General features: G+C 45.0%; 1 protein-coding gene across 2 annotated transcripts in view; it reads left to right on the top strand.

The window, feature by feature from the left end:
* Positions 1-751: 751 nt before the first annotated feature.
* SMYD3 (SET and MYND domain containing 3) overlaps positions 752-12,796 on the top strand; it is a 753,414-nt gene continuing 741,369 nt past the window's right edge. The window contains exon 1 of one of the 2 annotated variants that reach the window (XM_019032483.4): positions 752-1,120. In XM_019032483.4, coding sequence (XP_018888028.3) covers positions 957-1,120 — 164 coding nt within the window. In that variant the 5' untranslated portion in view covers positions 752-956. The remainder of the gene's footprint in view (positions 1,121-12,796) is intronic. The other variant, XM_055373981.2, reaches the window with a different exon arrangement.

The raw sequence follows: 12,796 nt of genomic DNA on the forward strand, positions 1-12,796 counted from the left end.
CCCGGGAGGCAGAGGTTGCAGTGAGCCAATATCGTACCACTGCATTCCAGCCTGGGCGAGAATGAGACTCCGTCTCGAAAAACAAAACAAAACAAAAAAAACCCCCAAAAACAAAAAAGAAAACTAGGCTGGGTGTGGTGGCTCACACCTGTAATTCCAGCAATTCGAGAGGTCGAGGCACGAGGTTCAGGTTCACTTGAGGCCAGGAGTTTGCGACTAGCCTGGGCGACATAGGTAGACTGTCTCTGGAGGAAAGTAAAAAACATTAGCCGGGCATGGTGGCGTGTGCCTATAGTCCCATCTAGTCAGGAGGCCCAGGCGGGAGGATTGCACATGCCTGTAGTCCCAGCTACTCGGGAGGCTGAGGCAGGAGAATCGCTTGAACCCGGAGGTCGGAGGTTGCAGTGAGCCGAGATCTCGCCACTGCACTCCAGCCTGGGCGACAGAGCAAGGCTCCGTCCTAAAACAAAAAAAAGTTACAGTGCAAAGTACTAGTTGTGATGTCATGATGCCTGCAACTTTGAAATAGTTTAACGACAATACGTGCATACATAGGTACAGGTGGGGAGAGAGTGACGAGCAGAAACGGCAAAGTGCTAGGTTGTCTGATTTAGGCGGAGGTAATATAGGTGTTCACTGCACTGTTTTCAACTGTTCCGTATGCGTTAAAATGATCGTAGTACAATGGTAGAGGGGGAAAAAAACCCCGCCTGTCTTCTGCGCAGTCGCCATGGTCACGAGCCGCACGCGGAGCCTTACGACTACCTTCAAGTCCCACACACTCCACTCCAGCCGTCCCTCCAGACTCCATCTGCGCATGCTCATGCCCCATCGCGCCCGCCCCGCCCCTCGGGCGTACGTGTGCGCGCAGGGCGCAGGCGCGCGGGTCCCGGCAGCCCGAGAGACGCCCGCTGCTGGACGCGGGTAGCCGTGTGAGGTGCCGGAGCTGCGGGAGGATGGAGCCGCTGAAGGTGGAAAAGTTCGCAACCGCCAACAGGGGAAACGGGCTGCGCGCCGTGACCCCGCTGCGCCCCGGAGAGCTGCTCTTCCGCTCGGATCCCTTGGCGTACACGGTGTGCAAGGGGAGTCGTGGCGTTGTCTGCGACCGCTGCCTTCTCGGGTGCGTCTGGAGCGCCCTCGCCCACCTGAGTCGCGAGCTGTGTGGGGTGCTGGGGTGGGGGGGCGTCGGGCGGGCGGCAGCCGCGGGACTCCTCCTGAATTGGGCTGCACAGGCAGCTTGGCGGTGCTGCCCCTGACGCGCGTGTGCCCGGGGGCGGGTCGCTGCTGACAGGCCCCGCCCGGACACCCCCCGAGGTTGCCGCAGCGGGGTTGGGGAGGGGGCCCAGGCTCAGCCACTGCCCCCCAACCTGGGCTGCGGTGGAAAGGGGAAAGCCATTGGGCAGACTTAAGGGGGAAGCGTTGTGCCGGCGGTAATTTTGCTGGGAAACGACAAGTCTGTGTGCTGGACAGTCTTCCTTGGTGCGGCTGTGGAAATCACCAGTGGCGGGCGTGGGGCTGGGTGGGAGCTGGGATGAGTATCAATCAGGCTCCCCTGCAGAGGCCCCACCGGTAAAGCCTCAGGCTTGCAGGAGGTGGAAGAATCTTGATGTTTACAGTGCACCTCTGTGGTCTGGGTTCTGTGTGGCCTGGGGATACGAAGATGAACGGGACCTCCTCAAGGAGCTGATCAAGTGAGAGAGATAATTACAGTGTACCAGAAGGGCTGAAATAGAGGGGCAATTAATGTGCTGTGGGAGCATCAGACACGGGTCCCCCTTGTGCTGTGCCATTTAATGGCTGTGCAGGCATGTCTAACTCTTAACCACCATTCTAGATTCAGGGATCCACCTGAAGGTGTTTTGGAAGCCTGGACGCGCTGTGCCGATGTAAAGTGCTATGTGAAAGCAATTTATGGAAATGTGTAGCATACGTGAATAGTCATAGGAACTGCATTCAGTCAACAAATATTATTGAGCTTCTGTGTGCGAGGAAGAAGAGTTCTGGTTTGAGATGAGTGCGATGATTTTTTGCATGGCCGCTTTTCAGACGTGCCAGTCTGAGATTTAGGTGGGTGGAGGTGGGACGGTAAGTGCAAAACTCGTATCTGTAATTTGACCATTGTTCTTACTTTGTTCTCATTTGATTCATAATTCAGGAATATGACTTTGCATTTTAGAGCTACCAAATAATAATTTTGTCTGTTGCTTTCTGAAGTAATGATAACAGCGAAAACATCTGTTCGGGAGAGAGCAGCATCTTGAAGTTTTTGTAAACTGTGTGGTTGAAAACAATTCGTTCCTTTCAAGATAGTTCTTGGAACAGAAAAGTTTTGGAATGAATAAATGGTGACAAATTGGCAATTGAATCATTAGAGCTGAAGTTGAGTCTTGTGACACACGGAATTGTGCATTTCCAAAATAAGCTACACAAACCCTTTGTGGGTGGGATGCTTGTTGATTTACCATACTATTTCATTAGTCTCATTCATTTTTCCTGTTTGCAGTAACTGTGGGGATTTAAGCAAAAAAGGAATTTCATGAAAGAGTTTTGGGGGAGTTCTCAGTGTTGCTTTAAAGTCTGCCAAGACTTGACTGGACATCGGCTGAAACCAAGTTAGCATTGCACTGCAAAAGTAGTTGGGGCTGGGATCTGGGGTGTATATCACTTCTGTCGCCTGATAATATTGGATTCTGCAGTAGGTACCACGAACACCATAGACACTGGACCCTGGTGCTGCTGCTGCTGCTGCTCCTTGGGAAACTGGCTGTTGCTGGAGAGTGATTCTCTCAACCATTCTTCTTTGTGATACTGGCTTTTATTCAAAGTCCTCAGTGAGTGTCTTGGATTGGCTAAACTTAGGTCACTGCCTGCACCCCTAGCTGCGAGGGGGGTTGAGACGGTATTTAGCCTTTTTGGCTTTTAAGATAGAAGGCAGGCTCACTCTACTTCCCACCGATAGTTATCCAGTGGGGAAATCAGCAAACATAAACATAGAAAAAGGGATGTAAGTAAATGCTAAGCATCTAAACAAAACAAGCTAAACAGATTCTTCATAATGACTGACAAATACTTATTAGTATTTTACACAGACACAAAATATTTGCCCTTATTTTGGATTGCCAGGATACACGGTTCACTTGTGTTGTGGTAGTAGTTGCTCTGTTTGAACACTCCCATTTTAGTGGTTATAGTGTTCCAAAGAGACTGGTTGGGAATCACTGCAACCTGAAAATAGTGTTAGGGAAATGTTAGTGCATTGTTTGATGCAGTTTTCTGCCACTGTTGAATGCCTGTCCTTGAGGGATAGGTTTCTGTATTACTTGTCATCTTGTGAGTAAAATTTGTTTCTCTTTATTCACTGTCCATTGTGAAGTCTTTAAGAATAGTGCCTCTTTCAATTTTTGTAGCCCTGGTGTCTAACACATAGTAAGCCCTTAGTTTTAGTGTGAATGTCTGACAGAATTTTCCTCCTAACTGGCCCTGTCCTTCTGCTGCCTTCCATCTGAATTAAGTATGGAATGAAAATGTTAGTTTGTAGCAATTAACAGTTACATGGGAAAGGAAAAATCAAAATAGAATTAAAAAAACAGATATTGATGATAATTACAGTCATGTACTGCATAACGACATTTTGGTCAGCGAAAGACCAGATACATGACAGTGGCCCTGTATGATTATATCATTTTTTAACTGTACTTCTTCTGTGTTTAGGTACATTTAGATACACAAATACTTACCATTGTTTTGCAGTTACCTACAGTATTCAGTACAGTAACATGCGGTGCAGGTTTATAGCCTCAGAGCAGTAGGCAGTACAGACAATACCTGCTAGCCTAGGTGTGTAGCAGGCTGTATGCACAGTCTAGGTTTGTGCGAGGATACACCATGATATTCCTACAACAATGAAATCACCTAATGATGTCCTTAAGGGATGCACAACTCTACTTCCTTAGGCTCCAGAAATAATGGTTACCAAGTTTTACATGATTTCCTTTGCTCTAGAGCTGTTTTGATTAGTAGCTTTAGTTCTGTATACTTGTTTTTGTTAATGGAGAAAGCTGAACCTGCTTCATGGCTTATCTTACCTTTTTCCTCTCATTAAGGAATGGCTTCTGGTTTTACCGTGTTGTGCCTGGAAAAGAAAATGAAGTATGTAAGTTGTAGAAAGAGTAAATGGCAATGAAATTATAATCTGAAATCACTTTTTTTTTTTTTTAAGATGGAGTTTTGCTCTTGTTGCCCAGGCTGGAGTGCAATGGTGTGATCTTGGTTCACCACAACCTCCGCCTCCCAGGTTCAAGCGATTCTCCTGCCTCAGCCTCCTTAATAGCTTGGATTACAGACCACGCCTGGCTAATTTTTGTATTTTTAGTAGAGATGGGGTTTCACCATGTTAGTCAGGCTGGTCTCAAACTCCTGACCTCAGGTGATCTAGCCGCCTCAGCCTCCCTAAGTGCTGGGATTACAGGCGTGAGCCGCTGTCCCCGGCCTGAAATCACTTATATTGTCCTTCTGCCGTTGCATGCATTTTTAATTTGACGGAGGTAGAACAGGTTGGTTGACAATTTGGTATGAGTTATGTGTATTTCCTGTTTGCTTTGGTGAGTGCAGCACATAAAATTCTATTGTTATGATTGTATTTGTAAACCTTCTCACTCTCTAGTGTAGTGTTCTAAGTCTAATCTTTTTTATATCCCCAGGGCCTACCACATGGGAGATGTTAATCATTCAAGGATTAATATTTTGGGGAACTTGAAGTCGCTGTATGTTTGTCTTTGGTTTTCTCAAATTCCAGGTTGCCTGCAGCTTCCATATCAAGAGTTACTTCTGGCAAACTCTAATGATAGTTTCTTCTGTAGGGTAAAGAGAATATCTCATCTGGCATTAAGGCTGAGAATGAGGCTTAGTGCCTCCCAGGAGGAAGGAGGATGACTTGGGAGTAGACGTGTCATCCCTTTCAGTCCTGGTGGATTGTGGGAAGCGGGGGGACAGAGGTAGGGAAAACAGATTGTGAGAAATATGTGTTCTGATCTTTCTTGGCTGGCTAAAGTTCTAGGTTAGGGTGGGGATGTTAAATGGGTTGAGAGGACGGTCAGCAGTAGAAGGCCTTTCGCTCTGCTCCTTATGTGGAATCTTGAGAGGAGATGTTATGCAGGTTAGTGATAGGCCAACACGGGCCTATAGCACAGCAGTGGTAGAAGGAAGTGGCTAGATAGTTGAGTTTGTGGTACCAGGGGATTCTGAAATGCTCTCATACCACTGTGAAGGAGGTGGAGGAGCTTATTGGCCTGGTGGAACAGTTGGCATCATGACAAAAGACTGTGTGACTATAGACTGAATGTCAGGATCACAGACTCCAGGGATGAGAGCCAGCATGACATCCTAAAAGATGAGATGGGACCAGTTCAGCCATAGGACCTGATTACCTCCTTGCAGCAGAGACCAGTGAGGATCCAGAGAAACAACACAGATCCAAGGTCTTCTTGCCACTATTTCTTCTAGGATGTCCGATAAGACCTTGGAGGGAAATCTACCCGAAAGCAGCCATTTAAACCAGCCCGGGTAAGGAGTTAAACAAAGTCTGAGTATTAACTGGAAGAGATTGAGATATTGTTTGACAAGTTTTAAATTTCCTGGATATTTATTAGAGTAGATATTCATGAGGAATATTAGATTAATTATAGAAAAAATGGCGCATGTTCAGGAGACAGATTAGATCAGTTATAGGAAATAAAGCAGGCTGGGCATGGTGGCTCATGCCTGTAGTCCAAGCACTTTGGGAGGTCGAGGCAGGTGGATCGCTTGAGCCCATAAGTTCAAGATGAGCCTGTGTGACCTGGCAAAACCCTGTCTCTACTAAAAATACAACTAATTACCTGGGTGCATGCCTGTAGTCCCAGCTACTCAGAAGGCTGAGGTGGGAGAATCAATTGAGCCCAGGAGGTGGAGGTTGCAGTGAGTGGTGATCACCCCACTGCACTCCAGCCTGGGTGACAGAGTGAGACCCTGTCTCAAAAAAAAAAAGAGAGAGAAAAAAAAAAAGGCAGCTGCATTTGAGTTGCAGTGTGAGTAAATGTGACCAGGCAATAAAGGGTAATAACTCACTGCGTTTGGTGAGATGATGGAATCTCTCTTGGCCAAGGACTGAACCTGGGGTGGAGATGGAAGGGAACATCTTCATGTATGAGGGTAAGAAGAAGAGGTGCCAGAAAAGGCAACAGCAGTGGTGATTGAAAAGTTTAAGGACCGCTAGGGAAGTGGTTGCTAAGTGACTCAGCCTTAGGAGAGATTGGAAATAGTCTTCTAGGAGAGAAGCATAAATTGCCTCGTGAAATGTAGGATTGTTGAAAAGTTCTGAGGGTCTACTTAAAACTTGTGTTTATTTATTTAAAGTGGGAACAGTTAGTTGGGTCATGTTTCCTTTCTCTCCCAATTGCCAGCTGCTTGGCTATGAGAACTGGATTTACCTAGGATTGCTAGGTTAGCATGATGGATGGAGAGAGGGGACGGGAAGTTGAAGTTGTAGGCAAGGGAGGGTGTAATTGTGGATCATGGTTTCTCAGGTAGGGAATGAGGTCATAAGGAAGGTGATGGCCAGTGAAATGTGGCCGAATCAATGGATTAGAGGTCCTCATGTGGTCAGAGAAATGGTGAGTGGTCAGATAATGGGTTGACTTGATATGTACATGCTTAGAAGTAGTGTGTGTCTTGAATCAACAGGTACGGGGTGTGGCAGAATGTGGCCAAGGTAGGGAGTAAGAAAAGATTTTTGGTCAGGAAACCCAAAGGCTGAGGTGTTAGTTGAATTATCTAAATAATGAAGTTACTAAGAAGGTTAGACATTGGAATGAATAGTTTCAGCAAAGGCAGAATTCTCACATTGGCTACAATAACCCAAGGTTTAAGGGTCAGTAGAGTAGAAGAGGCTAGTGGAGACAGGGAAGCACTTACCTCTGTGAAAATAATGTAAAAAGACATTGCTGGGTTTACGGCTGATTTTGTGAAATATGGTTAGCACCAGGCGTAAGTGAATTGCTGCAGTGTTACAGACTCTTCCTTGGAGGCCCTGAAGGTCAAGCAACTAGCAAAATCATTTCAAAGAGCAGAACCTTGAACGATGGCTTGAAGTAGGATTTGCAACTTCCTGGGCGGTGGCTAATGGGTCTAGGATTTGAAATAAAGTGGAAGAATTGATAATAGTGTGGTTTGGGAAAGGACTTTATGGATGTGACTACATTTTTCTTTTTAAGTGGGAGTCATAATTCCTGTTTCTTCTACTGCTTCCTTTTCTTCTGTAACGAGGTTTGGGAAAGGGCTTTATGGCTGAGCCCTGGCTGGTGAAAACATTTGGTCCACGTGAATGCCACAGCAGAGGGCGTTCTTAATCAGACAGGATGACCTGCTTTGTGGATAGCAGTAAGTTGTTCTTCAGACAGCCTGGTGCTTGCTCAAAAGGCTCAAGAACAGAGCAACCATGGGGACAGGGATAGAGGCTGGTGCCTGGAACTCAACAATACAGACTTCCCCTCATGATAGCCATGTGGCTTCTGCTGGTACAGAGTGCCCAGTTTGCTGCCAGTAGTAACTGGTCCTGATTCCCCAAATGGCAACACATCTTCAGGACCAGCGAGCCACCTCGTGTGGGGTTATTATGGTAGAACTTTTTGTTATGGAGGAGTCAGTTGGAATATCAATTTTTTTTCCTGCACTTGGATTTGTCTTCCCTGTGTGTAATACCACCATCTCTAAGATCCACTGAGAATCTTCAATAGAGCTGTGATATTCCCCACAAGGTTGCCTCTGACCTTCCCAGAAAGAACTGGAGCAATGGGCTAATGCTTGTGGTTTTGACTGTTTATGTTTGCCGATTTCCTCATTGGAAGACTATTGGTGGGATGTAGACCGAGTCTGCCTTCTATCGAAAAAGCCAAAAAGGCTAAATACCTTCTCAGCCTCCCTTGCAGCTAGGGTGCAGGCAGTGACCTAAGTTCGGTCAATCTAAGATGCTCTCTGAGGACTTTGAATAAAAGCCAGTATCACAAAGAAGAATGGTTGAGAGAATTACTCTCCAGCAACAACCAGTTTCCCAAGGAGCAGCAGCAGCAGCAGGGCCCAGTGTCTGTGGTGATGGTGGTACGTAGTGCAGAATCCAGCATTATCAGGCAACAGAAGTGATATAGTCCCCAGCCCCAGCCCCTGCTCTTAACGTACTCTGGCATTTAAGGCAGCTGGTGTTATAGACCCGTGGTTCTCAGACCTTTTAGTCTCAGGACCCCTTTATCCTTTTACAAATTATCAAAATGGATTTGATAGGGATTTAAAAAACGTTATTGAGAGTGCTGATGATGTTTTGTTTATGTGGGTTTTATCTATATTTATTGCATAAAAATTAAAACTAAGTTTTGAAAATACCTACTTAAACATAAATTTAAGGCAGGGCGTGGTGGCTCACACCTGTAATTCCAGCACTTTGGGAGGCCGAGGCGGGCAGATCACATGAGCCCAGGAGTTTGAGACCAGCCTGGCCAACATAGCGAAACCCCGTCTCTACTAAAAATACAAAAATTAGCCAGATGTGGTGGTGCATGCCTGTAATCAAGCTACTTTGGAGTATGAGGCAGGAGAATTGCTTGCACCTGGGAGGTGGAGGTTGCAGTGAGCTGAGACTGCGCCACTGTGCTACAGCCTGGGTGACACAGTGAGACCCTGCCTCCAAAAAATACCCAACAACAACAAAACAACAATAACAAAAATATGTGTGTGTGTGTGTGTGTGTGTGTGTATTTGATGGTTTGGTTCCTTAAAAAATTGTTACATATATGTAAATTTATTAGGTTGTAACAATTTTTTAAGGAATCAAACTATATTTTCTTTTTTTGAGATAGAGTCTCGCTTTGTTGCCCAGGCTGGAGTGCAGTGGTACAGCACACAACCACCTTGGGCAACATAGGGAAACTTCATCTTGTTAAAAAAAAAAAACAAAAAATTATCTGGGTGGGATGGTGTGCACCCTTGTAATCACAGTTACTTGGGAGGCTGAGGTGGGAGGATCACTTGAGCCTAGGAGGTCAAGGCTGCAGTGAGCCATGATCATGCCACTGGACTCCAGCCTGGGGGGAATAAGCATTCAGACCGTAGCATCTGGTTCATCTTATTTTTTTTCTTTTTAAGATAAGCAAGTATATATGTGTGTTCTTTTTTTTTTGAGACGGAGTCTTGCTCTGTTGCCCAGGCTAAAGTGCAGTGGTGCGATCTCGGCTCACTGCCAGCTCCGTCTCCCAGGTTCACACCATTCTCCTGCCTCGGCCTCCCGAGTAGCTGGGACTACAGGCACCCGCCACCACGCCCGGCTAATTTTTTTTTTTATTTTTAGTAGAGACAGGGTTTCACCATTAGCCAGGATGGTCTCGATCTCCTGACCTCGTGATCCACCTGCCTCGGCCTCCCAAAGTGCTGGGATTATAGGCGTGAGCCACTGCGCCCGGCCTATATGTGTGTTCTTATTTTCCATTGTTATTTTTGCACTTGCTTCATTATCTTAGTGTCTACTGGAAATCACTCTATTATCAGTTCATGGAGATCTTCCTTATTCTTTATAGCTCCATAATGCTCAATTTTATGTATCCACTGTACTTTCTAATTTCCTATGTGTGGATATTTAGGCAATTTCCAGTATTTTGCAATTGTGCATATTGCTCTAATGAATAACCTTGCAAGTGTGTATTTTTGTATTGTTGCTAGTGTATCTTCAGGGTAGATTCCTCAAAATGGGATTTCTGGGTCAAGGTGTAAATACCTATGTGGGGTTGTACCATTTTGTATTCCCACTAATGATGTATGTGAGTACTTGTTTCCCTTAGCTTTGCAGCCTGAGCTTTTGAATTTTTGCTAAGCTTATGGGTGAGAAGTGGGATCTTAGTATAGTTTTAATTTGCATTTAAATTGCATTATGGGTGAAGTTAAACATCTGTTCATGTGTTTAAAGGCCATATTTATATCTTTTTGTGATTTGTCCGTATTTATCTTTTGCTCATTTTTCTTGTTTTTTCCTTTTCTTTTTTTTTTTCCTCTAGAGACTGGGGTCTCCCTGTGTTACCCAGGCTGTAATGCAGTGGTTTGATCACAGGTCACTGCAGCCTTGAATTCCTGGGCTCAAGTGATCCTCCCTCCTCAGCCTCCAGAATTTTCTGAGCAGCTGAGACCACAGGCGTGCAACATCATACCCAGCTAATTAAAAGAAAATTTTTTTTTTAGAGATGAGATCTCCCTAGGAGGCTATCCTCCCACTCACTTTGAGATTCTTTTGGGGGTTCTCTGATTTGATTTTACATTTAACTGTATATGCTACCATCTGTAGCACCTCGTAGATCAAGTTTCAGATGATTTTCCATTTCTATCTGGGAGTTCCCCATTATCTCTTAATCAGATGTGATGCTCCCTCTGGTGGACAATGGAGTAAAAAGCATACAAATATTTTTCAGAAAGGCAACTTATTTTTTAGCCACTAAAACACTGTTTCTGAGTGTTCTCCTTCATGAGCCCCCTTTCCAAACTGTTCTTAGCCTCTGACATTTGCCATTAACTCTTATTTTGAATTAGACCAAAAAAGGGCAAACAAGTTAAATTTTGTCATAAATATCTATATAAAACTCTCTAATGAAATTTACATGGTATAGTGGCTTATTGATGATGACCATGTTTTTCACAATGAGAGTCGAAACCTATGTTTGAAACTAGTAGTTTTACTTGGAGTTGGTATGATCTGGAGGGAAAATTGTGCTTGTTGATCTCCTTACAGTTTATTACTACAAGAAGATTCTGTGTAAATGAGTTTTCCCCCTAGTTTTTGACATAATAATTACTTGTTAGTGTAGAAAAAATAAAGGCCACTTGTGGGAAAACCTTGTGTTTTATATCTCACTCCACTATTTGAAAAGTGAAAATGGACAGATCCATTACTAGTTGTTTAAATATAGTACAATCAAGAGTGTTTCCTTTTTAAAGTTTACTTGTTGCCAGTTTACTGTTTTACACACGGCCTATTCATGTTTAGTTTTAAACATTTAAAAGCATTTATAACAGTAGGCTAATATTGATCTTTTTGTTTGTTTGTTTGAGACAGAGTCTCACTCTGTCACCCAGGCTGGAGTGCAGTGGTGTGATCCTGGCTCACTGCAGCCTCAACCTCCTGGCTGAAGTCATCCTCCTACCTCAGCCTTGAGTAGCTGGGACCACAGGCATGCACCACCGTGCCCGGCTAATTTTTATATTTTTTGTAGAGATGGGGTTTCACCATGTTGCCCAGCCTGGTCTTGAACTCCTGGGCTCAAGCAATTCACCTGCATCGGCCTCCCAAAGTGCTGGCACTACAGGCATGAGCTACCGCATCTGGCCAATACTGATTTTTAAAATTCATTACTTGGGTTGAGAATTACAATGTAAGCAAGTCCTCTTTTTGTTGTTCTTATAGCATTTGCAGCAAAAATGCAGTTGCAAATGTGGTTGCAAAGAGCAACCACAAGGGGATAAGATAGATTGATAGACTGGGCAGATTTGAATATATGAAAGTTAAAAACATCCTTATGTTAATGAACCACCTTATAATGAAAAAAATCAAGAAACTGGCCAGGCGTGGTGGCTCACGCCTGTAATCCCAGCACCTTGGGAGGCTGAGACGGGCAGATCACGAGGTCAAGAGATAGAGACCATCCTGGCCAACATGGTGAAATCCCATCTCTACTAAAAATACAAAATTAGCCGGGCGTGGTGGTGTGTGCCTGTAATCCCAGCCACTTGGGAGGCTGAGGCAGGAGAATCGCTTGGACCTGGGAGGCAGAGGTTGCGGGGAGTTGAGATCATGCCACTGCACTCCAGCCTGGCGACAGAGTGAGACTCCATATCAAAACAATAACAACAACAACAACAACAACAAATCAAGAAACTGAGGAAAATATTTCAACATAAAAAGGAATATTATTATTATTATTATTTTTTGAGGTGAAGTCTCATTGTCACCCAGGCTGGAGTACAGTGGCATGATCTGAGCTCACTGCAGCCTTCGCCTCCCAGGTTCAAGCAATTCTCCCACCTAAGCCGCCTACCTCCGCCTTCTGAGTAGCTGGGACCACAGATGCGTGCCACCACCCCCGGCTAATTTTTTTTTTTATTTGGTATTTTTGGTAGAGATGGGGTTTTGCCATTTACTCAGGCTGGTCTTGATCTCCTGAGCTCAAGTGATCCCCCTGCCTTGGCCTCCCAAAGTGCTGGGATTACAGGCGTGAGCCACTCGCATGGCCAAAAAGTGTATATTTGTAATATATAAAAATTGTTCATAAACTGATAAGAGAAAGCAACTTACTTCTGAAGTAACTAACTAGTTCTTGGGACTTTTTCCCTCTTTGTGTTCGTCTTTGAACAGCTCTCATCTTTAGATTTCCTTTGAGAAATTCCCTTGTAACTCGTTGGTTCTCAACATTGGCTACACATTGAAAGCACTCGGGGAGATTTAAGAAATGCCGGTGCATGGGTCCTGCCCTCAGAGATTCTCATTTAATTTGTCTGGAGTGTGGCTGGAGCATAGACTTTTTTTTTTTTTTTTTTTTTTTTTTGAGACGGAGTCTCGCTCTGTCGCCCAGGCTGGAGTGCAGTGGCGCGATCTCGGCTCACTGCAAGCTCCGCCTCCCGGGTTCACGCCATTCTCCTGCCTCAGCCTCCCGAGTAGCTGGGACTACAGGCGCCCGCCACCACGCCCGGCTAATTTTTTGTATTTTTTAGTAGAGACGGGGTTTCACTGTGT

Source organism: Gorilla gorilla, chromosome 1 (genome assembly GCF_029281585.2).
Source record: "Gorilla gorilla gorilla isolate KB3781 chromosome 1, NHGRI_mGorGor1-v2.1_pri, whole genome shotgun sequence".
NCBI lineage: Eukaryota > Metazoa > Chordata > Mammalia > Primates > Hominidae > Gorilla > Gorilla gorilla.